This window comes from Pangasianodon hypophthalmus, chromosome 18, assembly GCF_027358585.1.
Source record: "Pangasianodon hypophthalmus isolate fPanHyp1 chromosome 18, fPanHyp1.pri, whole genome shotgun sequence".
Taxonomy (NCBI): domain Eukaryota; kingdom Metazoa; phylum Chordata; class Actinopteri; order Siluriformes; family Pangasiidae; genus Pangasianodon; species Pangasianodon hypophthalmus.
Genome location: NC_069727.1, coordinates 9,560,988 through 9,587,801, shown reverse-complemented (window position 1 = coordinate 9,587,801; position 26,814 = coordinate 9,560,988). Strand labels below are relative to the sequence as shown.

The 26,814-nt window shown below is 38.1% G+C and overlaps 3 protein-coding genes across 4 annotated transcripts; 1 reads left to right on the top strand and 2 right to left on the bottom strand.

Moving 5' to 3' along the window:
* The first annotated feature begins 89 nt into the window (after positions 1-89).
* Positions 90-7,709, top strand: ada2b (adenosine deaminase 2b). Its single transcript, XM_026923415.3, has 10 exons — positions 90-285; positions 656-971; positions 1,194-1,413; positions 2,325-2,535; positions 2,607-2,734; positions 2,981-3,071; positions 3,182-3,290; positions 5,231-5,388; positions 6,384-6,586; positions 6,673-7,709. The coding sequence occupies exons 2-10, from the start codon at positions 659-661 to the stop codon at positions 6,767-6,769; spliced, it is 1,530 nt and encodes a 509-aa protein (XP_026779216.3). The 5' UTR covers positions 90-285; positions 656-658; the 3' UTR covers positions 6,770-7,709.
* An 887-nt stretch (positions 7,710-8,596) lies between these two features.
* Positions 8,597-13,325, bottom strand: rad51ap1 (RAD51 associated protein 1). Of its 2 annotated transcripts, none has more exons than XM_034313044.2 (10): positions 13,060-13,325; positions 12,337-12,383; positions 11,287-11,413; positions 11,086-11,180; positions 10,879-10,950; positions 10,719-10,799; positions 10,326-10,475; positions 10,037-10,207; positions 9,439-9,591; positions 8,597-9,048 (listed from the first exon to the last, which is right to left on the bottom strand). In XM_034313044.2, the coding sequence occupies exons 1-10, from the start codon at positions 13,266-13,268 to the stop codon at positions 8,921-8,923; spliced, it is 1,233 nt and encodes a 410-aa protein (XP_034168935.2). In that variant the 5' UTR covers positions 13,269-13,325; the 3' UTR covers positions 8,597-8,920. The 2 variants fall into 2 exon arrangements, with proteins under 2 accessions (XP_034168935.2, XP_026779336.3); XM_026923535.3 differs by lacking the exon at positions 13,060-13,325 and adding an exon at positions 12,487-12,817 and having other exon boundaries at positions 8,603-9,048.
* A 3,650-nt stretch (positions 13,326-16,975) lies between these two features.
* On the bottom strand, positions 16,976-19,606 carry fgf23 (fibroblast growth factor 23). The gene is made up of 3 exons (XM_026923778.3): positions 19,147-19,606; positions 18,881-18,984; positions 16,976-18,278 (listed from the first exon to the last, which is right to left on the bottom strand). Exons 1-3 carry the CDS (start codon positions 19,541-19,543, stop codon positions 17,838-17,840), a joined length of 942 nt encoding a protein of 313 aa, XP_026779579.3. The 5' UTR covers positions 19,544-19,606; the 3' UTR covers positions 16,976-17,837.
* Positions 19,607-26,814: the final 7,208 nt, after the last annotated feature.

The following is a 26,814-nucleotide window of genomic DNA, read 5'->3' as shown; positions in this document are numbered from 1 at the left end:
AATGGAGGATGTTAAACTGAAGAATGTGCAACTGTGGAAGTTCTTGCAGACACACTTAGGATCTTATGACTGGCTATGTTCCTCTATTGTCAACGTACTTGGGAGAAATAATGGAGTACCTTATTCAGCTGACCAAATGTGCTAACAGACTTTGGGGAAGTGAAGTGTCTTGAAACAGGGGCAGTTGTGTTAGTCTCTGTTCACACGCTTCTCTGTTCAAAGTAACCAGCACTGTGTGGCTCAGTAGTAGACAGAGATTTAGTGGAAGAGACTGTCATTTCAAGGGTAAGTCTGTTCACATATTTTCATATTTCATTTTATATATTTTTATTGCTTGTACTTTTTTCTTCACAGGTTAAAAAGTGAGAGACGATAGATGTGTTTATAAATATATTCATGTTGTAGCTTGCTATATGTCTGTATTATGTGGCTGTGCAACAGTACTGAACAAGTACACTTCAAATGTGACAGTACTGAACAAGTACACTTCAAATGTGACAGTACTGAACAAGTACACTTCAAATAATTCAAATACTAAACGACCTGTTAAGTGTGAACTGGAAAATGCTGAGCTAAATAAGGCCTTTTTGCATTAAGAATGAGAAGTAATGAATTATACTTCAGTTATGATGCTCTCACCCATTCTTCCTTACAGACCATGAAGAGTTTTTACTGTATATCATGCGGTACTACAGCTCTGTTGATGATGCTGATCTTAGCCTCTGTGAAAGAGAGCAAATGTATACCAGACCCTCAGCAGAGAGAGCTCATACTCCAAGAGGAAGCCTCCAGGCAGGTCGGTGGCAGAGTGGAGCTCAGTGCAGCGGAGCGTCGACTTGACTCATTCTTGCATAAACTGAAAGAGCAGGAGATAATGGCTCCACATTTCCCTCCAGCTATGCATTTCTTTAAAGCAAAGCCCTACATCCAAAAGAGTCCTGTGTTTAAACTACTACAAAAAATGCCAAAAGGTATTTTTTGTGATTCTTTAAATGTTTTCCATAATCCTAATCTAACACTTTGCCAGAGAGTCCTCAAGGACCCTCAACAAGTCGAGATTTTGGTTCTATTTGTACTATCTATAATGATTCCTGATCCGGATTAGTGAGCTTTCACAAACTTGAGACATTAAGAATTTAGACTATGGGTTCCAGAGGTCATGATGACACTATTCTGCTATCTGTTTCTTTAAGGTGCTATCTTACATATACACAACGCTGCGCTGGCAAGCGTGGATTGGCTCGTGATGAACGTAACATATCGGCCTCACTGCTATGTTTGTTTCACACGGACGGGCCGCGTGCAGTTCTTATTCTCAGCACGGCAGCCATTCCTACGTTGGGGTTGCTCTCGATGGAACCTGTTGGAGAACCTGAGGGCCACCATCAGTGATGTACCTGCTTTTGACAAGAGGTGATCTACTGTAGCACATCATTATTATAAAACATGAGTAGCGGTGAATAGACAGTTTTTATAAAGACCTGCTGGAGTGTGTTTATTGTGTTTCAAGATAGGCGTGCTGATACTGCTAACTGTTTGAACTGATTTAGTTGTTAACATTATAAATATGAGTGTTTAATCAGTGCAGACTTGTCCATTACAGTATGAAATACTACAATGTGATACGTACATATATCTTTCATTTCATGCTTGGATGTGAGGAAGTTGTGTTTTATTGCAGAACTCTCCAATAAGCTGAAACACTGTATATACTGTAGAATGAATATAAAGACACCCTCTTATAATTACAGTATTGAAATGTTTTATGGGAAAAACAAAAAGAAAAAAAAAACCCTGGATGCATAATTGTACACACCCCTTAACTAGTACAGCACTCAGTCTTTTAGGTAAGAGTCTACCAATTTAACACATCTTGATTTGGCAATTTTATTCCACTCTTCCTTACAAAAATGTTCCAGATCTATCAAATTGCAAAGGCAATTTATACACGGCCCTCTTCAAGTCATTCCAAAGGTTTTGATAGGATTTAGATCATGGCTATCCATGATTCACTCTACCTTGACTACAGCCCCACTCCCAATTGAAGAGAAGCTGCCCCATAGGATGATGCTGCCACCACCACCATGCTTCACCGTGGGTTCATTCTTTGAGTGATAAGCTATGTTGTTTTTGCGCCAAACAAATCTTTTAGAATTATGCTCAAAAAGTCCTACCATGGTCTCATCAGACCATAACACATTAACCACAGAGTTTGGGTGATTTAAGCAGGATTGAATGCTTCCATCTAGCCACCCTAGATATGTAAAGAATACGAGAGATTGTTGACTAAGGTCAATCTAATCTTTTACACATTTTACTCTCAGTTTGATGCGGAACCTCACGCTGTTCACTGAGGACCCCGATGTGGCATACCCGACCCAGGATGAAGTATGGAATCAGTTTGAGCAAATATTTGTTTCAATCTCAGGGCTGATCACCTATGCACCTGTTTTTAAAGATTACCTCTACCAAGGCCTTCTGCAGCTCTACAATGACAATATCATGTATTTGGAGCTGAGGGCTGGCCTGTCTCAGGTTGGTGAATATTTAATATGATTATTTAGGAAGATTTACGAAGAAATCTTAAACTTTATTTTCTGCTTCAGATATATGAACTTGATGGCACCATCCATGACAGAGAATGGTCTATCCAAACCTACAAAAATGTAACTGAGCAATTCAAGTTGGAGCATCCAGATTTCATTGGGATTCGAATAATTGTATCTGTCCATAGGTAAGCAGACATGGGGAATATCTTTTTCAGTTTATCACTCCAGTACAATTCCAGAGACTTGTAGAATCGATCCAAGTTTGCATTGAAGCTGTTTTGTCAGATTGTAGTGGCCTAAAACCATTATGGACGTTATGACGTTATGAAGATGCTTTATATTGATTTTTGTTGATGTTGATTGTCACTCATCTGTATATCACATGAATGTTTTGCTGTTTTGAAATGCATCTTATATGCTTTCATGTACAGGTTACAGAATTTGTCTACAGTCACAAAAGCAGTAAAAGATACCATAGAGATGCAAAAACGATATCCAGAGATCATCGCTGGCTTTGATCTGGTGAAATCCCTTACTTGACTTTATTCCAAAACCACAGTAGAAATGCATCTGGTTTTTGTTTCTGTTATGCTCTTATTTAACATTAAACTTGGGATTGTGTCTTGCTGTAGGTTGGGCGTGAGGATGCTGGAAATTCCATCTGGTATTTCCGAGATGCTCTATCAGTTTCCACTGCGGTTAAAGCCAACCTTTCCTACTTTTTCCATGCAGGCGAGACTGGTAAGTCTCATATTAATACATTACATACACAGTGAATATAATTCATATTCAAATATTTACAAAAGAAGACACTTTTTCTGATTTCTTTACAAATACCTCACATCTCGCTGAAAAAAAAAAAAAAGCTAAATCTGTGAAAAACTTCTTCTATAACTCCTAAAGGGGATTAGCTGGGTTGGGTAAAGGAGAACCTTTGTGATTTACACTGTGATTTACGGTATGTTTTGCATGAATTATAGCCTGTTTAGATACATCTTAATCTACTTCAAAGCCCTTAATGCAGGCATATTTGCACAGTCTTGCTTATACAATTGATAAGACTGTCAAACTGCCTCTATTCTTTGGAGAGAATTGGTACTAAGAAGCAACTTACCGGTTTACCCTGGATAAAAAAGGATAGACTAAGCCTACAGCCTAGCTAACTATAACCATACTTTTTCTTTTCTTTTTTTTTTTTTAGCTATACCTAGCATCTCTAGCTAGCAGGGGCAGACATAAGCTTACTGAGAGCCAGCAGTGAAAAAAAATTTAAAAGGACACCTCCTATTAGGCATCCATTAGGGCACTTCATCATGTTTCCTCGCATGTAGGGGCACCCTATTGGGCACTGCATCACATACTCTCGACAGGAAAGTCATTCAAGTGGTCACTTCATCATGTTTTCCCACATTCAGTGGCATCTTAAAAAAACAATGGAATGTTTTTTTCCATTTGTAGGGCAGACATTAGGGCACTGTAGGGGAGGGTACTTTATCACATTTTATCTACCACAGGTGCACCCTAGAGGGCACTTTTACACTTTCCCCATGGGGGCATTGGGAGGGTGCACCCCGAGTCCTCCAGTGTTAGCTAATTGAGTACAGTTTTCTCATCTTACACAGGCTACATTCATGCAGAGATTAGCATTGACACTGGCGTTTACCATTGGTGTAACTGGATGATCCTGTTAACAGATTAGCTATGTAATCGGCCTCAATGTGTGTATTCCTGTCCAAACACTCACAGCAAAGATCCTACAGCTCTGGATGTGCACTATAGATTCCTGCACCTTCTTTAACATCAATGTAAATGACTGACGCCCTATCTGAGACTGTCTTATGAGATTTGCAATAACAAAATGTCCAATAAAAGCAGTGCTTAAATAGCTGCAAAGGCACCTGTGACTGGTTTACATTGCAATTTGAAGGCTTCAATACATTACAATTAAATAATACGATACATATCTTAAACATTATTTAAATAGATAAAAGTGTCATTGGGAACAATAGAAGTATTGTGTGATGACACTAGGTAAATCTCATCAGAAATCTTCTGTCAGAAAATTGTAAATAATATATTTATACTCTCCCTCCTGCTCCCTCCATTACAGTCTCTGAAATCAGTGGTCTGTCCAAAAATGCAAAAAAAACAAACAAACAAAAAAAAACATTGCAGGGATATGATTTGGTTTTACCACATTAAGATCTCTTTCTGAAACAGGGTTAAAAAAAGCTTTTATATTGGGTATAATTAAGGATAGCTTCACCCAAACACCTTCTCAAATCCACCCTTATTGCTCAAAAAATTGTTGTATTGTTTGTATTATAAGTTTTAACGTATTTAGTCTCCCTTTTTTTCCAGTCTGAGGTGGTCTACTGGATAACTTCTTTATGCATACCCATATAAATACATCTGAATGTACTGACTTATATTATTAATATGCTTTTAATGGTTGTTGGTTGCCATAAGCAGCACATACCCCCTAAAGTAGAAGTAAAACCTAAGCCTCTGAATGTGATCTGTTTATAATTATACACTACTTGAAAAGGGCTTACTATAAACTAATCCCCTAATGTTAATTTGATATAAACATTTAATAGTTGAATTGTGAAACATATTCTGATATGCATGTATTTAATATAAACTATAATCCTGTTTATAGTGTATATGTGTGTTTATAGACTTGTACGGCACAGATGTTGACAGGAACATTCTGGATGCTCTGTTATTCAACACTACACGTATTGGGCATGGTTTTGCCCTGGCACACCATCCCCTGGCAAAAGATCTCTCCAGAAAAATGGGAGTACCAGTGGAAGTGTGTCCTATATCCAACCAGGTATGGCCTCAGTGTCTACAACAGGGAAGCAACCAGACTGCACACAAATATACCTATAGTTATTTAGTTTAATATGAACGCTTATTGTGTTTGTGGTGCTTTGTTTAAGTATTAGGTGTACTGCTCCTTTAGTGCTTTCCATTTAAATACCTCTAAAATATCAGAATCACTTCATTCACAAAATATAGACATACAAAAGTGCCATGATTAGTTTAATCACACGTATTAGAAAATAATTGAAGAAAAAATGTGTTCCACAGCCACATTCTGTATGAAGACTATTCATAAATTAGTGATTTGATATCATTTCCAGTTTAATTAGCATGGGTTTTTGAAATTAGCATGACAATCTGTGACTTCAACCTGTGACTGTATCCAATAACAGCATTTAAAGACACATATTATAGGAGCAGTCTTCTTGGTGGCGCTATATGGCCAAAAGTATGTGGACACTGACCGTCACACCGATCTGTGTGTCTTCCCCAAACTGTTGCCACAAAGTTGGAAGCACACAATTGTCTAGAATGTAGCATTACAATTTCCCTTCACTGGAACTAAGAGGCCCAAACTTGTTCCAGCATGACAATGCCCCTGTGCACAAAGCGAGCTTCATGAAGACAAAGTGTGCCAAAGTTGGAGTGGAAGAACTCGAGTGTCCTGCACAGAGCCCTGACCTCAACCCCACTGAACACCTTTGGGATGAACTGGAACACCGACTGCACCTCAGACCTCCTCACCCAACATCAGTGCCTGATCTCACTAATGCTCTTATAGCTGAATGATCACAAATCCCCACAGCCACACTCCAAAATCTAGTGGAAAGCCTTCCCAGAAGATTGGAGGCTATTATAACAGCAAAGGGGAACTAAATCTGGAATGGGATGTTCAACAACACATATGAGTGTGATGGTCATGCTTTTGGATATATAGTGAACAGTATATGGCTACCTGTCTTCCTCTTCACTAACATTTTGATGGATTTATATGTATTGTAGGTGCTGAAGCTGGTCTCAGATCTGCGAAATCACCCTGCTGCAATGTTAATGTCAGAGGGACATCCCATGGTGGTCAGCTCAGATGATCCCACCTTGTTTGGCACTGCTGGACTCACCTATGATTTCTATGAAGTCTTTGTAGGAATTGGAGGTCTGAGTGCCAATGTAGGCACGCTGAAGGAGTTGGCAATGAATTCGATCAGGTGGAAGGTTTCGCATTTATAATTTAGATTAAAGCTCTTTCTTATCTTTGAAATAAATTTCTGACTGACTTTTTGTTTGTGTACAGGTACAGTTCATTGCCACCAGTGCATAAGGATAAGGCCATGGCCTTATGGCAGCAAAAGTGGAACAAATTTATATCACAGAATTCACCATACTTATAGAAAGCTGAAGAAAACACTTGAATGACAATTTCACAATGAAAAAAAAAAAAATTTACCCTAACTCTACACTGAAGCCACAGTTTGGAGTACTGTTACAGAGATGCTTTGGCCATTTTCACTAAATTCTGGCCTTCAGGTTTTCTATAAGGCTCTATCACACAGGGCTGGGAGATACTGTATAATGATATTCTGAAATAACATGAATTTTGTGATTTCTTTTTTAATGTTTGATTTGATGTTAAAATTTTGTACTTAATCTTAAAATTTTAAATTTTTTTTTATTTACAGAATTCTTTCTCCTTTTCAGTGTTAAATATTTTGTATTAGAAATACAATGACATTTTCGAAATATAAAAGCAAAATGTAATAAAATATATTTTTGCAGGCAACATAAATCAACAAATATTGAAAAAAAAATGCAACACTACTGCATTGCTGGCATATTGTGTTTCATAGAAATGCCTTTTGAGAATCATGATTATCATATTGCTCACCCCTACTATCACATACTGTATGCTCCATGCCTGCTTACTACAGTTCAGCTGATAGGAGCCATGAGGCCCAAAAGTAATTTCAAGGCATTGATCAATATCTCTGTTCTTTATTTTTCGCCTGTGCGAACTAAGAACAGAATGTTAGTGAGACAAATTAATACTACATTGAAAATGTAGCTTGTGAATCAGTTTTAATCGACATTAACATCAAAATGTATAACAAAGAGTACAAATCTGGCCTCCAGTTAATTAACTTTTGTTGAGTCATTGCTTGAGTCCTAGTAAAATTGCTGCAACTGGGAGTTTTCAGTGGTCTTTCTTAACACCTCAAAACTGAGCCTTCCAATAAATATCAGTCAACTTCCTCTATACAGACAATCCTAATTACATTACAAATACTGACAAGAATGCAGAGCAGTGAGCGTTTTTTTTTCCTGATCTGTGAAAACATGTGATAAGTGTATAAAATAAAATATGGATTTTGCTTGACAGTACATACATCTTCTCTTCAGACTGCTGACCGACTGTTATGTGGTAAAATAAAACCACCACATTGTTTATATATTTTAAATTGTGTGGAAAATTTGGACAGTAATTTCCATCTGTGCACCAGCAGTAGTCAGTGGTCAAACTGTAGAAGTTTTTCCAAGGTGGATTGTGCTCATTTGGCTGATGCAAAGCAACTTACAGTGAAGACAGGATACAACTGAGCAGATAAGGGTTAGGGTCTGGATTTAAACTCACAACCTTTCCATTAGTAGCCCAAAACCCTAACCACTTGGCCACTTTCCACATTATGGTATGGTATTATAGTGTTACGGTTATTATAGCTGCTTGCACCTCAAAACTGAGCAGTTGTAAATGGGCACTGTCTCATACTTTACTTAGCTACTATCAGCAGAGCAAGACTGACAGGCCAGTTGATTACACAGCTCATATATGTAATAGGAGGTAGACTCTGATTGGCTATATTCAATTTAAATGGATGGGGGCATTAAGTTTCTACCAGGTTAAGATTTTGTGCAGGAACTATATAGTTTTAGTCTTCCTGCTCGCTATAACTTTATAGGGCAGGAACACTATATGGCCAAAAGTATGTGGACACCTGACCATCATACCCGTATGTGTTTCTTCCCCAAACTGTTGCCACAAAGTTAAAAGCACACAGTTGTTTAGGATGTCTTATGCTTTTATGCTGTTTCTATTGTATATGAACAGGCAGATTAACATAGTGGTTATTATGCCTTTATAAATCACCAATAATCTAACTTATGAAAGAGACACAGCATGTAATAAATGTAATACATTACTGAAACTGACATTTACATTTTTGTCAGTTTGGACCACATGTTTGAAGTGTGATTGGAGCAATTGATTAATTTTGTCTGAATAATTCAAACGTACTGGAGTTCCCATCATCCACTTTAACAATTTTGCAGCCTACAAATTGGTAGTCATGAAAGACCTAGACTGAAACATGACAAGGATTTAATTTACACCTTTAATTCTCCCCACACTCCAAATACACAAAGACAAATAAAACATAACAAAATATGTTGACTGGATGTTTTTCAATAAAAACTGTAGACAGTCAGAAAAAAAAGACATTAGCTATACAGATTATGTTCAATATAATAGATAAAAAAAAAAAAAGCTTCTAATGTGCTACGGCATTGGGATGCAGGGGTTTTACTCGAGCCAGGCGAGACAGTCCTAATCGTAGACCAAGTCCAGGCGACTTCACAGAAGGACTCTGACATGAGCTAGGGCTCCTTCCTACCAGACCTGATAACATCCAAAAAAATAAAAATAAAAAAATTAACAGAACATTTGCTTATGGTCTCAGATATAGAATTTAATATTCAGTATCTGTGTTCTAGTCCCTACAACTATTTCTTGGGTAAACCATCTGTTGGCTTTGTAGATAAAGACTACAGAATAAAAACTAGAGGTAAAAAAAAAAAAAAAAAAAAAAAAAGGTTTTTTAGGTGGTTTGTGTATCAGGGCACAGCTAAAACTGAATGACCTACTGTGCATTCAGATTCAGACAATAGGAGACATCCATTGTAGAGACAGCCTGATGTCTGGATAAGATTTTGATCAACTGCACAATATTCACTTTAAAGTAGTCATCTGCCTACTCATTCTACACACACGTTCTACACACGCCTTTACCAGGAGGAGTCCACTTTGGCGTTCTGCCCCCGGCAGGACTGGTATGGAGAGCAGATTTAGTCACAGGAGGAGTGGTGGGAGGTCTGTTCATTGCAGAGAGAGGCTGAGCAGCAGCTGGGCTCCTGACTCCTGGACTGTGTGCTGTGTTTTTGACTGAGAAGAAGAGGAAAAAAAAATTACAAAGATTCAAGTCAATTATTGGTTGCATCCTGAGTATATGTATACCTCAAGCAAAAACTCATTGCCGATACACTACACTACACTACACATTTAGCTCAAGTGCTAAGACAGACTGATGTGGATGGTTCTGATTAACAAAGTGATCTAATTTTTGCATTGTAAACGTATAATGTTTAATGACGTTCTACCGTCAGCTAGATCACACCACCGCCATTGTGTGTAGTGCAGCAGGTGGTGGGATTTAGAAGCATGTGTTATAGTTACAGAATTGACTTGCGCTTCACGCTAGTATTGACACATTACATTCAAACATACACACATAGCCCAGACACAACATCAGCTTGTCCCTGACCCCTGGGCTACTGATGTATCTGGCCCTGAATTGGCTGGAAATCTCATTAAAATAAAGTGTACAAACCTCTGGACTGTGGTTTGGTTTTAGCTGGTTTCGTTGGCTTGTTCTCTTTCTTAACAGCTTTGGGGGATTTCTTTTTCTCACTCTTGGCCTTTTTCATTTTCTCTCGTTTTCTCTTCACTGTGTATTCTTCATCCTCACTCTTATCCAAGTCACTGAACTCCGAGTCACTCTCTGGATAAATACAGGACAAAGCAGCGTTAAATCGGGCAACTACATAATACACCCGAAGACCAGGGTTTTTATCACAAACACCATGTTGAGAAAATGCTAATTGAGTGGGTTGATGTACCGGGTGTGTTCTGAGGTCTGTAGTCTTCGTCTTCTTTGTTCTCTTTCACGTCCTGTAAGGCACACCTCTGTTGCTCTGTCGCTTTTTGGGACTTTCTCTTTGTGCATATGGCAGATGAGGGTGTCTGCTCACTGGTGATCTGATCTAATCCTAAGGTTATAGTGCAGCAAAGTTCATTTCAATTCAATTCAAGTTCAACTCTCTTTCAGTGAACAGAATTATGGGACTGGGTAGATAGTATGCTTAACCCTTAACGATACCAACATTTTTGCATAGGATATTATGATATATTACACAATGATCATATTTCTTAGAAAGTGAAGCTTGAACTAGTGACCATAAAGTGTCCTTTAGTAATGTATAAAAGAATGTGAACTCAGAACTGTGACGTACCCAAGCAGGTGACGTCCACGCTACAGTTTGACAGTACAGGGGGCACGTCTTCAGAAGGGTGGCTTGAAGGTTTTTTATCGTCTTGAAACAAATTTTTAAAACGGTTAGTTGTGGCAAAACCAATTCCAAAAACAAATGCAAATATGGAATCTTGTATTACCAAAGCAGCTACCATCTACACTGAAGTGTGTCAGCACTGGAGGTACATCTTCACGGGGCTCTGACTTTTCATCTTCAGGGCAGGAAAAAAACAACAACAAAAAACTTAGATAGTATTTATTAAATCAGTGAATGAACACAGCTGCATTCAGATGACTAAGATACTTCAGTCTATCAAGGATTCATCAGTATGATAACATGTACACACCAAGACTATTGCTAAGTGGCTCCCCAGACTGGAGCTGAGATAGAATGAGGGCAGTTTCTAAATCTCTCTTGTACAGTTTTTCATCCAGAGACACTCTGAAAAACAAATGTACCATAACGTTCATTCATAAGAAACATGATTTGCAGACAACTGCATTATAAAATATTTCATACTGTTAGGTTAATAAAGGAAGTCTGGTACCTCTCTTTGTGTGCTGTAGCTGTTGAATCAATGATTTCATTTTTCCTGGTTTTGTCTTGCTGACATTCCTTAAGAGAAGCTCGAGATTTTTTGTTTGGAGGGGCTTTCGCTGTGGCAAAATCCTCATCTGTTGTACACATAAACACACGTATAATTAGCAATCGCAACTGAAAACAGTGCACTTTTGATTGATACAGTCGAGTTACAATTTAAAGGAAAAACCAGCATGAATTGTATTAGTGTATTAGTATGGCTTTAGGCCACCACAACAGCTTCAATATGCCTCAGCATCAGTTCTACATCAGTTCTACCACTTTTTAGCAAAAATGTCTCCCAAAAGTTTTCATACTTAGTGTGTGTATACATTGTGTGTGTGTGTGTGTGTGTATAATATATATATATATATATATATATATATATATATATATATATATATATATATATATATATACATACACACACACACACACACACACACACAAATAAATACACACACACACACTATCTGCCTATAAGACAGACATTGTGTGTGTGTTAATTTGCCCATTATATACATTTACAGAACTTAACACATGCCCTTAACCAAAGAAACTTGCAGACGATGATTATTATTATTATGAGAGCTCAGGTAATAATGTATTGGTCAACCCTTACAGTTTAACTGTCAAGACACTGACAGATATTCAGTTTTAGCCTCCCATCTAATATCACCTCCAGCTGCCAATGGCCACTGGTGTTCAGCTGGCTTGAGATCTGGTGTCTGTGAAGGCCATAGGATATGAGTTACATCCTTTAAATACTCATCAAACCATTCACTGAGTCCTCGCGGATGAGGACACTGGCATGCTGGAAGACATCTCTCCCATCAGGATAGAAATGTTTCATCACAGGACAATTTGCAGTGACTTTTCCCTCTGAAGGGCCACAAATCATCTCAATAAAATGCCTCCCAGCAAAGTGTCTTTCTTCTGTCACTCAATATAATCCAATGCTACAGCTAGGAGACAAAGTGCTGTAAATACAATACCAAGGAAAATATCAATGTCTTACCATCTTCATCATCCAGGAAGTCTGAATAATTGATGGTTTTCTTATTCCTGAAAATAAAGTTCATACACATTAATCAGCTAATAAACACACAAACGCCGAAAGTAAGTACTCACAAACAACACTGACAAAGAGAAATAGATGAAAACAAACCTAGATGGCCGCTCCATTTCTATACAAGCAGACAAGTCAAAGTGTTAAATTTAATGAGCTCTATTTTTAAAAAAAGAATTTTGTAAACACAGAGCTAGCTCCTCGGCGCTACGAGTTCATTCCTAGAGTTGGTTAAAATACGTCTCTACTTTAAAAAATAGAAACCATCTTTTAAAAAAAAACAAAAAACAAGCTACCACTGATATTACACACGAGCTAAAATATGATCATTGTTAAAATAATTACTGCAGAGATACTTATGAACATATATCTCCACAGCCTTGCGCTTTTATCACTTCACCCGCCCAAAAACAAACTGGAAGCAGTCATTTGACGATTCAAATTACAGATTCGTAACAGTCAAGTGTAAAACATGATCTTGTCTTATACTTTACAAAATGTCTGATTGACGGAAAAGATCAATTGTGTCCTGTACGAAATTTCTAATATTTCATACTGAGCTAAAAACACAGGAATAAGCGTGCAGTCTAGAGGCGAATCTGCTGATGCGGTTTTGCAAATAAGAACAAAGGCGCTGAAACAGAGGCTGCCATAATACTAGTCTATACTTACACTACATAGCCAAAAGTATGTGGACACCTGACCATCACACCCATATGTGGTTCTTCCCCAAACTGCTGCCACAAAGTTGGAAGCACACACTTGTCTAGAATGTCTTTGTATGCTGTAGCATTACAATTTCCCTTCACTGGAACTAAGAGGCCCAAACCTTTTCCATCATGACGATGCCCCTGTGCACAAAGCGAGCTCCATGAAGACATGGTGTGTTAAGGTTGGAGTGGAAGAACTCGAGTGTCCTGCACAGAGCCCTGACCTCAACCCCACTGAACACCTTTGGGATGAACTGAAACACTGACTGCACCACAGACCTCCTCACATGACATCAGCATCTGACCTCACTAATGCTCTTGTAGCTGAATGATCACAAATCCCCACAACCACGCTCCAAAATCTAGTGAAAATTTCTCCCAGAAGAGTGGAGCTTATTATAACAGCAAAGAGGACTTAATCTGGAATGGGATGTTCAGCAAGCACATATGTATCCACAAAATTTTTCTCATATATACTTAGTAATATTGTGTATTTATTAATTAGTTTAGTCAAAAGTATTTGTATGATAGTATCATATTTTGAAATAGCTTACTAGTGCAATATGTAATGCTTGAGAATTAAGCTAGATTCTACAAATCAGCTAGATTTGTGAAATTTTTCCTGAAGGAATTTGGTTGATTTTGGGGCATAACCCTGTGTTTATTGCTCTATTTTGCCCCCTAGTGGAATAAGAGAGACTACCTACTTTTTTTTCAAGTCAATTATGCTTCAAAAGATGATTTTAATTGAGAAAATGGATTCAAAATACATTTGGTTTCCATATATTTGACACTTCTGAATTCAATTTTGCTTAAACTATTTATGGACGAGAATTGATCAGGTTACTGTTTTACAGTGGTTTATGGACACAGGCCTCTCCACCTGCACATCAGAGCATTTCTTATGATATTATTTCTTGGGGACATTTTGAAGAAAGAGGGAGCTGATATGGAAATAGGGTGAATTTAGATATATTGAGACATTTTTCTGAATTTCCAAATTGTCTAAGCTTTCTTGTCATTAATAAGCACAAATACCTGATACATGTCTGAAATCCTCCAAGTGTTGACTATATCTATCATATTCCGAAGAAGCATGGTTTACCCTTCTGTCAAGACTGATTAATAGATATTTTTTAATTTGGTTTGGTCATTTGAGACACATGTTTTCATTGGTTTAGGTTTAGACACAATTAACCGCAGGATTTAAAAAATGTCTAATATTGTATGAACACAGTAGTACAACTGACTACATATTAAGACAACATTCTATTACTCATTTCTTACATCAATAATAGCAATAACAGGGTTTACAAAATCGTCATTATTTTCCCAATTCATAATCAATGTTTTCTCAAATTCAGCATGAACTCATAAATGTAATAATCACAGTAGAAAACCAACACTAAAAGGTAAATAACATTTTGTATATATATTTTTGTTTGCAGTAGCAACATAACACAGGATTAAAAAAAAAAAAAAACACCAATATCAATCTCAGCATTAATCTATAAAATGATATGAACCAGTACACTGAGTAAAAAAATCTAAACATATTGAGTTGTAGGCCTGAGTAATGTTCTGTGTATCCCAGGCAGCCTTATTCCCCTGTTTATTAAGATCTTTCATAAAAACACCATATATTGCACATAAAATCCAACAATACATCATTTAAACACAGGTCCCTAAATATCCCTTCATGCATCTATTATATCCCTTCACTTTTCCTCTTGCCACTTTTTTATTATTTTAAGACTGTCCCAATTTACCTGAATCATGCTATCCCAAATAGCCAAATGAAAATGATTACATTGTAAATATCTAAACATGATTTGAAGTAATGCTATGTTAATTAGGTTACATTATGTACAGATGCATCACAAATATGTGGAATTATTCATGACAATTTTAGAACCTTGTGAAAAAAAATCCTAATCAAATCACATGTCATTTTCCTACCCCAAGGTGTCAACTTCCTGTTTGATACTGACCACACCTCCTTATAAGATTTCACATGAATTAAGTTATGTGTCAAGTTATTTCTATCAGGCACTTCCACTGTACGGGCTTAGTAACAAAAGTTTTGACTTTCACTTATCAGGCCAGAAAATTAATGCTTCTAAGGTTAACCATCCCTAGTTACCCAATGTCCCAATATACCGGAATTCAACCTAACTTTATATGGAGAATGTAAGTAAAATGAATGCAAACCTCTGGCTTACACAGGGTTTTACTCCAATTTAGAGAAGCACAATGATATACAGTTTTAACCTTTCCTAGTGATTCCTCAAGACTGGAGCTGAGAAACCATTAGTAATAAATAAATGTCTTGTACAGAAATTGAACCCTGAAAGTTAAATTCCCAATGAAGAACCAGTGTCCCATCGAGAAAAAAAACAAAAAACACTGACCCATATTTTAAACTTCTCTAATATAGAAATATTGATATCTTATCTACATGTTGTGAGCTAATGAATTACGTTAATGTTAATGACCAGTGTCCTGTTCAGCCTCAACTCTGTGTTGGGATTTATTTGATAGCAAAACATTTGACCTTGTGTAAACCCAGGCAAGTTGTTCATGTGGGTGCAGATGTTTAAATTCATTCATTTATTCATCTTCAGTAAGCACTTTATCCTGGCTTGGCGTCATGGTGGATTTGGAGCATATCCTGGGAACACTCAACTCTAGGCAGGAATACACTGCGAATCCATCGCAGGGCACCATACACACACATTCACACACTTGTTCACACCTTGAGGCGTTTCTTTATAGCCAGTCTATTTACTGGCATGTTCTTGGGAGGAGGGAGGAAACTGGAGAACCCAGAGGAAACCCACAGACAGTAACCTGAGGTCAGGATTGAACCGGGGATCCCTGGAGTTGTGAGGTGGCAATGCTACCTGCTGCATCACCATAAATAATTATTTAAAAAATGTATTTATGTCCAAAAGGCCATCTTTTCTCTGCACATGTGACATGCCTGCTGCATCTCCCCAACATGTGTTAGGTGCATGATGCATGTACCCCAGCATGTGCAAGGTTAGCAGCAGACTCTGATAGTTTGGTTTAGTTCAGTGACGCTGCAACACTAGAACAGTAGCAGAGGGAAATGTGGCCACCAGTGTTGAGTGGGATATTGTTCAGAGGAAAGTATGGTTTATATACTGTATGTCTGTGTGAGAAATTATAAACCAAAGCATACAACATATTAAAGATTGTCCTCAAAAGCAAGAGTGTGTGATCATGTAGTAGTGACCAATAAAGAGGATAATCCTGAGTTTTCTTAGGACATTCTTCTTCACTGCTTGTATACAGTGTTTTGAAACACACTGTACATTATCGAAGCAGATCGGTCTCAAATATAATTTCTAAAATGACAAAATGATGACATCATACATACAACAGCTGTGTATTTATTTACGTGATGATAGATACCATGTTGAGAATGTGTCTGCTGTGTTATAACTCTATAGGCAAGTGGCTCTCCTGCCTCCCTGAGTTAATACTTGAGAAGCAAACAACTGCATGATATAATAATTATTTTTTAATTATTTTTTAGGTCAGTGTCTGAGAAGCCTGAGACAACTACTGTTCAACAATCGCTGTCTGCTAATGACACCATGCACTTATAAGCCAGCAGACATACCTATTCAAACAGTTATACAGTATATGTATAGTGTGTGGTGGACAATAAGGACACAAGGCATATGAAGTTAGAAGAAAAAAAATCTATTCATCTTCTCATATAGGAGACAAAATGAATATAACCATTTACATTACATTTTTAAACTCATATAAATAATACTATAAATAAAAACAATGGAATTAAATAAATAAATACATAGATATTTTATAAGGTTACAAATCATGCCTGGGGTTGGTGTCCTGCACCAGTGGATGGTTTGTTTTTTGGCAGATTAGGAATGAAATATATATCAACTGGTACAGAATGAACAATTCAAAGTGGTTTTTTTTGGAAGTAAAAAATCTTAAATCAAGACTTAGGACAAATTTTTCTTTGGTCCTCCACAGCGTTTGAGCTTAAAAACCTAGAGGGAAAACTTAACATCTCATTACAGCATCACATTACAGCCACTGCTTCATCACCATGTGGGTTATTTCTTGTTGTTGTTATTTCACCAGATCACCTGTTATAAGCTGTTATAAAACTTTACACAGTTTTTACACAAGAGAAATTCCCAACGTTGATCCCAAGTGCATGAAAAGATTAAACCACACAGTTCTGAACCACAGTTGGTGTGTATCGGTGTGTATTTCCGTACTGACACACGTGTTTCTTTGTTAGAAAATTAGGTCTAGTTTGTTTGGCAAATGTTATAATATGGGCAACAAATATTATAGTAGACCTGTTACTTTTTTTTTGCATAGTCACGTGATCAAGATCTTAACGTATCAGAAAGCTATCTAACCCCAAATGTTGCTGGATCAACACAGTTAAAGCCAATCATGTTGAAGTTTGATGGATTCAGACAATGTGAAACACTGTTAGAAACTCAGACTGTGTGTACTGGTGTTTTCTCTCCACGTTAGCAAAATGCTGCACTGTAAATAATTATTTTCAGTTCATTTATTGTGTAATTAAAGAGGTTGTCAGTGAGCGTCTATGACACGCGTGTCCTATATTATTTGATATTATCTGAAGGCGTTAATTCAGCACTGCGTGGGGACTTTCTGCGGTCCACCTGCTGTCCAGTCACGACGAAGGGACGAGGGACTTCACCCCATTGTCCCTGACATCCGGGGACTCCCGGGGTTCCTGACGTGCTCCACGTCCCACGGGTCGTCGTCGTTCGGTGACGCGTGCGTTTCCCGCGAGCTCTTGCGGTCCTCCGGGCGCTCCACATCGAGGTCGGCGTCGTCGTCGCGGGCTGCGCGCGAGTCCGACTCCTCGGCGAGAAAGGCGAGCGCGCGTGCGCGCTGCGCCTCGGGCGCCTCCGCCTGGCGGTCCCGTCGCTCCCGGTGCTGCAGGCGCTCCAGCGGAACCGTGCTCTTCTCAGACAGGAAGAGGGACGTCTGCGGCAGGTTGCGGCCCGCTGAGTACACCTGCTTCACACCATCCAGATCCAGCAGTATGCTGCTCCGGGTGGAGTAGTACACGTCGCGGTGGTTTTCCAAGAGCTTGTGATGGAAGAGGCAGTCATCCCTGTGGCAAACCGCCTGAGAGAGAGAGAGAGAGAGAGAGAGGTGCACAAGCAACAGTTACTATATTAGCTTTTAAACATGTTAAAAGCAATAACCACAATATTTACAAAAATATGCGCGTCCATGGATTTTCATAGGCTAGGGCTATATTATAAGGGATTAGTTTCAGTATACCCACATTTACAAACAAATTTCTCTCATTTCTCTCATTACCTTTATACATGTGATTCCAGAAAAATGTTAACACTTAATTTACAGTTTTCTTTTCTCCACTTCACAGTACTGTTGCCCTTTTTAGCGCACAATTACTCAATACAGTAACATTTACCGTGCGTAATTATTAACCTATCCTCCTTGTGTTATAATCTTCCAGTGTTCCCACTACAGTGTTAGTGTTACAGTGTCATATACCTACGTGACCTATTTAGATTGCATTTAAACCTTTGTAAAATTTTGCTACCGGATTAAAAATGTCAGTTTACCAACTCAACTTGTATGTGCGTAAAAGGTTTTCGCAAAAAAAGTCTGGTTATTCTAGTGAAACTTTAATTCTAAGAAAGCATAACGGGCAATCTTTAGATTAAAGTAGGTCTATAAATTTTATCAAAGACACTTACAGATGTAAAAAGATTTCCAAGTGCGTCCATGCACAAGAACCGATTACTCTTCACTCCATATATTGCAATCTGGTCCCTGCTCTCAGCTTTCAGTAACATCACACCTGTTGAAATGATGCAAATGAGTCAGAAATAAATTCTGCAGAAAGCAAGTGGAGTAGTAAACAATTAGATATCGAGCAACAACGCGTTCAGTGTTGAAGGAAGTAATTCAACACTGAAGTAAATCGACACCTGAGGTGCAAATCGTAAAAATGCGCACTCACTGTATGAACCCCGGTGCGTGGTTTTGCGCACGTGTCCAGTCAGGCTGATCTCCAGGTAGAAGTTGTTGAGCTCGGTGCTGGTTTGCAGGTGCACGTATCTCCGCGGGTTGCCCCAGTTGGAGCTTTGCAGCGGTGAGGAAGGGTTCGGGGCGGCTTGAATATTTCTGCATCCGTGAAGCGTCCCGAGCCACAGCGCCACGAGAGCGCGCACGTGCAGGCGGCGAACAGCTTCGCGCATCATGATCCCAAGTCTAATCTGGCAAAATAAATGAAAATAAAATAAACTAAAACAGTCAGAGGAGTCGAAGTTGTGTGTTCTGGTGTGTAAAGGCTGGCTATTTAAGCGCATCCACGCGCCACTCCTCGTTTCCCGTTTTGACGCAACGCTCGCCCCCATGAACGAGAAACGGAAGGATGGGGTTGTTTGGAGTGTGTACACCTTTTTTTTTGCTGGTTTGGAGTGAAGTTAATTGGCTGCTGCAAGCCATAATTGCATTTTGACATGGTGTTGACTTTTCTCGTGCCCACACGCCACAAACTGATTGGGTGCGCGTCAAGACATTGTATCTTAGCCACTTGGTTACTTTCACTGCATTTGCACTCAGTAGAATGCAAAAAAAAAACAAAACAAAAAAAAAAAAAACCCTGAAATTGTAGGAAATGCATTTGGACGCCATGGCTAAAGGGCACGATCATTTAAAAGAAATGTGCAAAATATCCAACTTTTTAATGGTACCAACCGGGCATCCTGGGAATATTTACACTGCTGTTCACATCCTTACACTGGCCAGTAGAGGGAGCACGCGCTTCACGCGCACTGGATATGATATGCTTGGATATGATGTTTAAAAATCCTGTTATTGCAATAATGATTTAAACATGATGACAAATAAATAATGTTTTAAACATGTAATTAGATGACAGCATGTATTCTAAATGACCAAACATCAGTTTATTTTGACAAGCCATGCTTCTTCCGAATATGATATTTTTCTGTTACATGTGTCATTTGTTGGGATATTTCTTTTAGTGATGCAAAGAAAGCTTAGAAAATACTAAAAGTGTCCCAATATATCTAAATTCATCCTATATGCTGCTAGTGAGTTGTTTTAATAGCCTACATGTCCAATGGATCAACATACAGGAATCTTTTCTTTAGTGTTTGGCAACAATCAAGTTAATATTTGAGATATTTGGCTGTGGATGTTGTTCCTTGGACAGCCTTAGGACATTGCTAAAAACAACTTGCACTCAAGTCTCCATTGAACAGTTGATAACTTTAACACAATAGACTTGAAGTTAAAATTATAATGAAAATGAGTCAGAAATGACTCTGACGCTCATACTTATAAGTTGCTCATAAGCTCATACATTCCTGTTAACACAATTAGCACTTTTTGTTTGTATAGTATAAAGTTATCACACTATCCGGTGTCACCCGATGAGGATGGGTTCCCTACTGAGTCTGGTTTCTCTCATGGTTTCTTCCTCATGTCCTCTCAGGGAGATTTTCCTTGCCACTGTCGCCTCTGGCTTGCTCATTAGGGATACATTTATAAATTTAAAATTTATGTCCATAATTTATATAGTTGTGTAAAGCTGCTTTGTGACAATGTCCATTGTTAAAAGTGCTATACAAATAAAACTGAACTGAATATTTATATTAATAAGTAATATAAATGTACTTTGATGATTATTAACAGACAAAAATGCACATAAAATATCACTATATTTAGAATATAGGTATATGAATAGGACTTGGTGTCCTTGTGCACCAGAATTTGTATCAAGGGATACAATGTCATATTCATACACTTACCTGTATATTTTAAATATAGTGATATTTTTATGATGTGCATTTCCCCCCTCTGTTTAAATCCAAGATGCACTGCAGAATATACAACTAATCAACAGTTTGCCAAATGCAACAATATCTGTTCTTACAATATGTTTGTGCTAAATTTTTGGTCTGACATGTTTTCTTTATTGAGTGGAACTTGTGTCAATTCCTGATTACTTTTGGATTTAAACATGACATCCTGAAACCTGAGAATAAAGATAAGTTTGTTGTGCTGTGAGGATTGAGCGTTGTGTATATGTGGTTAGCGTGAGAGCCTAGCCTACAACCGTAGCCTAGAGAATCTGTCAGCTTTGACCAGCCAGTGAATTTACATTGATTAATCTTATCAGTTAACTGTCTAAAATGATTTTATTAATCATTTTTGAACAGAAACATATTTAATTTAATAGTACAAATTTAATTTAGCTCAAATACATCTAGTACAACACCAGCTATTTAGACCTAAGTAACACAAGCTAGCTTACTAACTACAAAAACAGTAAAACAGTCCTCATGCTTGAATGCTGGAATATTTTAAAATACATAGCTGATATAAATTAGCTGGTCAGTCAGCTAATTCTTTTCTTTTTAGTTCAAGAGTAATAAAGCCTAACATAGACTACTTAAAACCAGCAGGGTACTAGCAAGCTAATTTAGCTAGTTAGCTACATTCTTGCTTAGCTAACAGAAAAATTATGTTAGTAGTTTCTGATAACCAGACATCTCATATGGAAATACAATTGTTTTGTTTTTAGAAGTAGCTAGTCAACATATTTGACTGCTAGTCTTTTGAGTCAGTTGTTTAACATGTTAACACTGTTTTTTCAGTTGTCGATTGTAGGTTCTTCATGCACTGCAGCATTTTTTTGTTTAACTGCATAATTGTGTCATGGGTTTATTAAAACATATGTTATTTAGACATTCATATTACACATAAACTTTTACAAAAACTATATTTTTAAACAAATTGCTGTTGAAGTTTCTCTGTAGAAACAACATTGTAATTGTCATATGACCATTGTTGGGCAAAAATGTTACGTCTGATTACAGTAGGCCTTTTGAGTTTGCACAATACAATATAATTACATTTATCACCTGAACAAGCAGTTTAAAGTTGACTCAACTGTAGTGACATCTGTTCAATGCATATTTCTTATCTTTGCCAGGGAGGTAGTTTTGGTTGAATTTGGTTATCATTATTTATTTATTTTTTAAATTTAAATATTAATTTCATTTTATTAGTCAACACAACAATGCAGTTTGTTCAGCAAAGTGAGATTTATTCCCTAGCAGAATGTTTCAGTAAAAAGTTGTGTAAACTGCTATTGTTATCAGACGCTTTTTTTTAAGTTGAGAAGATGATTTATTTTTTACAGTACGATCATCAAAGTTGAAAAAGATGTGGACCATATTCATCACACTGTCCTATTGTCAGGTTGTTTTACTTATCTTTTTTATAATGAACTTTGAGAGAACTTGTACTTAGATTTCTCTAGTGCTTTTGTGAATGAAATGCTATGAAATGATATTCAGACTTGCCTTTTAATGATTTTAATATGAGACGCCTACACTATTGGATAAATGCCTAATGTAACAATATAGCCTATATAATATTGTATTATTATATCTGATTTTAGTAATTATTAATACAAGTATGAATTGATTACGATTTTTGGGAGTAAGTCCCAGCTAGCTTTTACTGTAGACAGCAGCATAGATGTCTTGTTCGATTTATAAAAAAAGAGAAAGAGAGAGCAAGAGAGGACCCGGGTTAGGAACCTGTGGGTTAAAGAGTTACACTGATTTTGTATGTGGATATGAATGGGTCATTTGACCTAATGCTGCTCTTTCACTGAAGATTTCAGATTTCTGACATCATCAATTTGCATGTTTAAACAGTTTTGGGCAGAAAATAATAATAAAAAAAAGACATTCGTTACAAAATCAAACTTTTTATTGGTATCAGGAATATGGTTACACTGCTGTGCACAGCACATACGTACAAAAATAAAAGGAAAACCCACTTTTTCCCCCAATATATTCATTTGCACACGTATCATTGTTGGTTTTCAGAAACAAATGATTGAAGACGTCTGTTTCCTACTGCTTCACAATCATTGTAATAAATCATAAATAAGGCAGGAGGTGAGGTATATGTTAACAGTGAAAAGGAGAATGGCGGGTGAACACACTGGGGTTTGAAACGGACACAATGAGAAAGAAGAGGAAACAGGGAGAAATAAAGAATAAAAGAGAGAGAAAGAGAGAGTGATTTGAAATTTCACAAATACTCCCCCTTATCACAGTTTCCAAACTCAATAACTTTTCCGGTGACATGTTAACAAGCACATTTGAATGAGTATGAACTGTAACATTTCCATGCAGTGCGCAAAAAAAAGTACTTGAAATTCATTTATTTCTGCCGTATGTGTACACCATTTGGCATGTGCAATCTGGCTGAAATTTGAGGTACTGTGACATGAAAAATAAATTTTTTATAGTTCAAATACTAACTAAATACTATGTAGACTAGTAGTGAGTGGTGCAGTGTTTACAAAAAAAGAAGGAAAGAAATCAAGTGACTTAATCCCATCTGCAAAAGAAATTCCAGTGAATTCACAACAACACATCTTCAGAAATATGGTTTTCCCTGTATTTCTCAGAAAGGATATCTAGCAACAAGCTCAGCTGCACCCTTAAAAAAGCGATCCATTGTTGCTCCAGAGGACAACAACATCCCAAATCCTAGGACTCGCATGACATTCTGATGCCTGGTACGCCACAGATTCCTGAGCCGTGGGTTGAGCTTCACTTGTTGTGAAGACAGAGGGCTTGCACTGACAATGGACATTCACAAAGACATTCATAGCTCTCCTGAGGTTGACAGGCCACATCTCACAGGAAACTGGCTTCCATATTGCATGCCCAATAAACATTTTTACAGCTGTCTCAATAAATCTGCATGACATGCACATCGACAGTCAGGATTGCTCCCATTCTCAAACATTCATGCACCCGGTTCATTCTTCACTCTACACACTACGCCAGCTACAGCTCCTGTGACTCACCTAATCATTCTCCAACGTTTGTCCAAAATCAAAGGCATGCTCAGAACTGCATAACATTATAAAAATTCCTTGGGTGAGAGAAAGATCCATCAAGCAACTTTAACACACAGTGCACTCCAATGTGCGCTGTGTTGCAGGATTTGACTTAACTTGTGAATTTTTATAAATTTGTTATAATTTGATTTGTAACAAGCCACATTGTGTAGAAACAATGCCTACTTAGCATCTCGTACAGACAGTAATGACAGCCATCTTTGTGAGTAGAGTCAACCAGAAACATAACCAACCGCAACTGTAATTCGGTGACTTTTGAGAAACACCTCAGTGATTCCTATTCCTCAGTAAATGGTGATGTACATTTTGAAGAAACGTATATGTTTTCAGAGAGTGATTAAGCTTCAAGACACAGTAGCTGTACCTCGAATATTCAGCTAGTGATTTAAAAGAAAAAAAGAGCTTAAATCTTAAGAACATTTGCAGAGCATGTTTTCTGTGCACATGTTAAGTCTAAGCACATGTTAGAGTATAAAATATGTTCAGACAAGTATTCTCAACCACTTTGTTTAGTTCATGACTAAGCCTACAAACTCTCCACAGGCTGTCAATGATATGACATGGTATAAGGCTCTATGGCATATAAACTGTCGAGCGGTACTACACTCTTTCATACAACATGATAAGATAGGGACATGGAGTAATTTGGCTTTTCACTTTTTTATGCTCATATACTCCTTGAAAACTTCCTACTCAACACGCAATACAGAACAAATGCAAGAAAGGAGCTTGCATACAACAGCACTGATGTGACAGGATGCAGTCCCTGCAAACGATATCTAAGACTTCTTCAAGGGACAAGGATGGAAAATGATCGGGCCAGAGACATGAGTGGCACTCAACACAGTATTTTTAACAACCAGAAACGGAAATGGAAAAGAACTGCTTACTCGTTACACCAACGCCACACCTACACTCACACTACCTTCAGTACACGCAGCCTCTCAGTATAAACGAGGCCAAATACAACGCATATAACAGTTTGTCGCTTGCTTGTAACATATTCAATAACCAACTGAAAGCAGTCATGATTATTAGGGAAACTTTTAGAAATCTCTTCTTTAAGAGATTAAATGGATTAAATGGAGTTGTTAAATGGACCATTTTTGTCATCTACCTTTAAGAGTTTATCAAAACACAAATTCTCTTCTCTATCAAAATAGAAATACTCTTCTCTTTAATGTAGAGGATACCCTATTTTGTGGCATATTTCACAGGACACACCTTCAGACAGGTACTGTCACACCCTTACTCTCAGGCCTCAATTAGAAGTGAAGATGAAACTACATTATATGAATCTACATTACATTATATGGCTAATTCAGGGGCTTTGATGACCCTGAGCACGTCAGGGTTCAGGGCTTGTCTGCGACCCTGACCATGAACTAAAAATGGGCCGATATCCGACCAGGGCTGCCCTGGGTTACTGCTGGAATCTCAAGGCCTCGACAAACGGTAGCGTTTTTACAGGAATAACTCTGATGATGCTCACTGTGCTCAGGTATTTAGGAAGCTGTCGTCTCCACCCCCTGGTCAGGAGCCACATAGTTTCAACAGAATGAACAAACAAATCTGGCTGTGGTGTCCCATATGTCTTCCTCTGGATTAAAATAGTGCCATTCCTACCCTGTTCCCTTTGAAGAGAGCTATTTCTCTAAGGTTCGGCGAGGAAAGTGGGTGACCTCTGCCTTCGCTTCAAGCAAACGAAGGCAGACGTACTGAATTTGTACAAAAGAACCATGGCTGTCTTTGTATACGAACACCACAGCAGCAACCCTGTAATTTTATTTGTCGGTAACAGCAGCAGTAGCCTCTAGAAAGCACTGTGCCACTGCAGTGCAGCTGCAGCAGAGAGGCTTAGCCTTGCAGCCTGTCACACACACTCCCACTTCCCTGGGGACGCTGCCACGAGCCGCTCCACATCACACACACACACACACACACACACTCCCACTTCTCTGGGGATGCTGCCACGAGCCGCTCCACATCTCTCTCATACACAGACACACACACACTCTCTCTCTCTTTCTCTCTCTTTCTTTCTCCTTTCACACATGAATAAATAAATATGTCCTGAACCCTCATATACCCCGACCCCACCACTAATAGCAGACACTAGCATTGATGGCTTCTTTGTGCAATCTGAAACACGCTTTGCCATTAGCAGCAGACAGTGAAGCGTCAAGCTCTTTGCTTCCAGATTTTTTTTGGCCGAGCTCTTGGTATGTACAGCAGTTTCATTGGTTGAGTAGACGAGCACATACATACATACTATAAAAACAAGCTTATTTTAGTATATATCAAGTGTACCATCTTCAGCAATTCCAGTGACGAGCATTACCAGTGTTGCAGTATCTTGAATTTTGAACGGAAATACTTCTTAATACGCACTTGCACAAGTTTTTCTTAAAAAAATACATATTTGCAAAAAACATCTGAAGCTAGAGTGCACAAGCAAAAGGTACATTAGGCGCAAAGTACCTCTTGGCCACCGGAAAAGATAGTGTTGCACCATATTTTTAAAACCTAGTTCAGAGATGACACAGTAAACTAAAGAGAGAACCAACGTTTTTTTAACATTGTGAACGGTGACTCTGAGTCACTCATTCACTCCGCTCAGCCCATAGACTGGCCAGTTCTCTAGTGAAAGAAAAGCGAAATCAAGCCGATCACGGCGATCAACCCCAACCCCCCCACCCCCCCACC

Coding starts and splice junctions, on each gene's coding strand:
- rad51ap1 (XM_034313044.2), bottom strand. CDS start 13,268: ATGTCTTCATGGAGCTCGCTTTGTGCACAGGGGCATCGTCATGATGGA. Junction 10,208..10,325: donor CAGACCTCAGAACACACCCG/GTACATCAACCC, acceptor GTATTTATCCAG/AGAGTGACTCGGAGTTCAGT. Junction 9,592..10,036: donor AACCAAACCACAGTCCAGAG/GTTTGTACACTT, acceptor TCTTCTTCTCAG/TCAAAAACACAGCACACAGT.
- fgf23 (XM_026923778.3), bottom strand. CDS start 19,543: ATGGGGGCGAGCGTTGCGTCAAAACGGGAAACGAGGAGTGGCGCGTGG. Junction 18,985..19,146: donor CACGCACCGGGGTTCATACA/GTGAGTGCGCAT, acceptor TCATTTCAACAG/GTGTGATGTTACTGAAAGCT. Junction 18,279..18,880: donor TTGGAAATCTTTTTACATCT/GTAAGTGTCTTT, acceptor TCTCTCTCTCAG/GCGGTTTGCCACAGGGATGA.
- ada2b (XM_026923415.3), top strand. CDS start 659: ATGAAGAGTTTTTACTGTATATCATGCGGTACTACAGCTCTGTTGATG. Junction 2,735..2,980: donor ATAATTGTATCTGTCCATAG/GTAAGCAGACAT, acceptor TTTCATGTACAG/GTTACAGAATTTGTCTACAG. Junction 6,587..6,672: donor TTGGCAATGAATTCGATCAG/GTGGAAGGTTTC, acceptor GTTTGTGTACAG/GTACAGTTCATTGCCACCAG.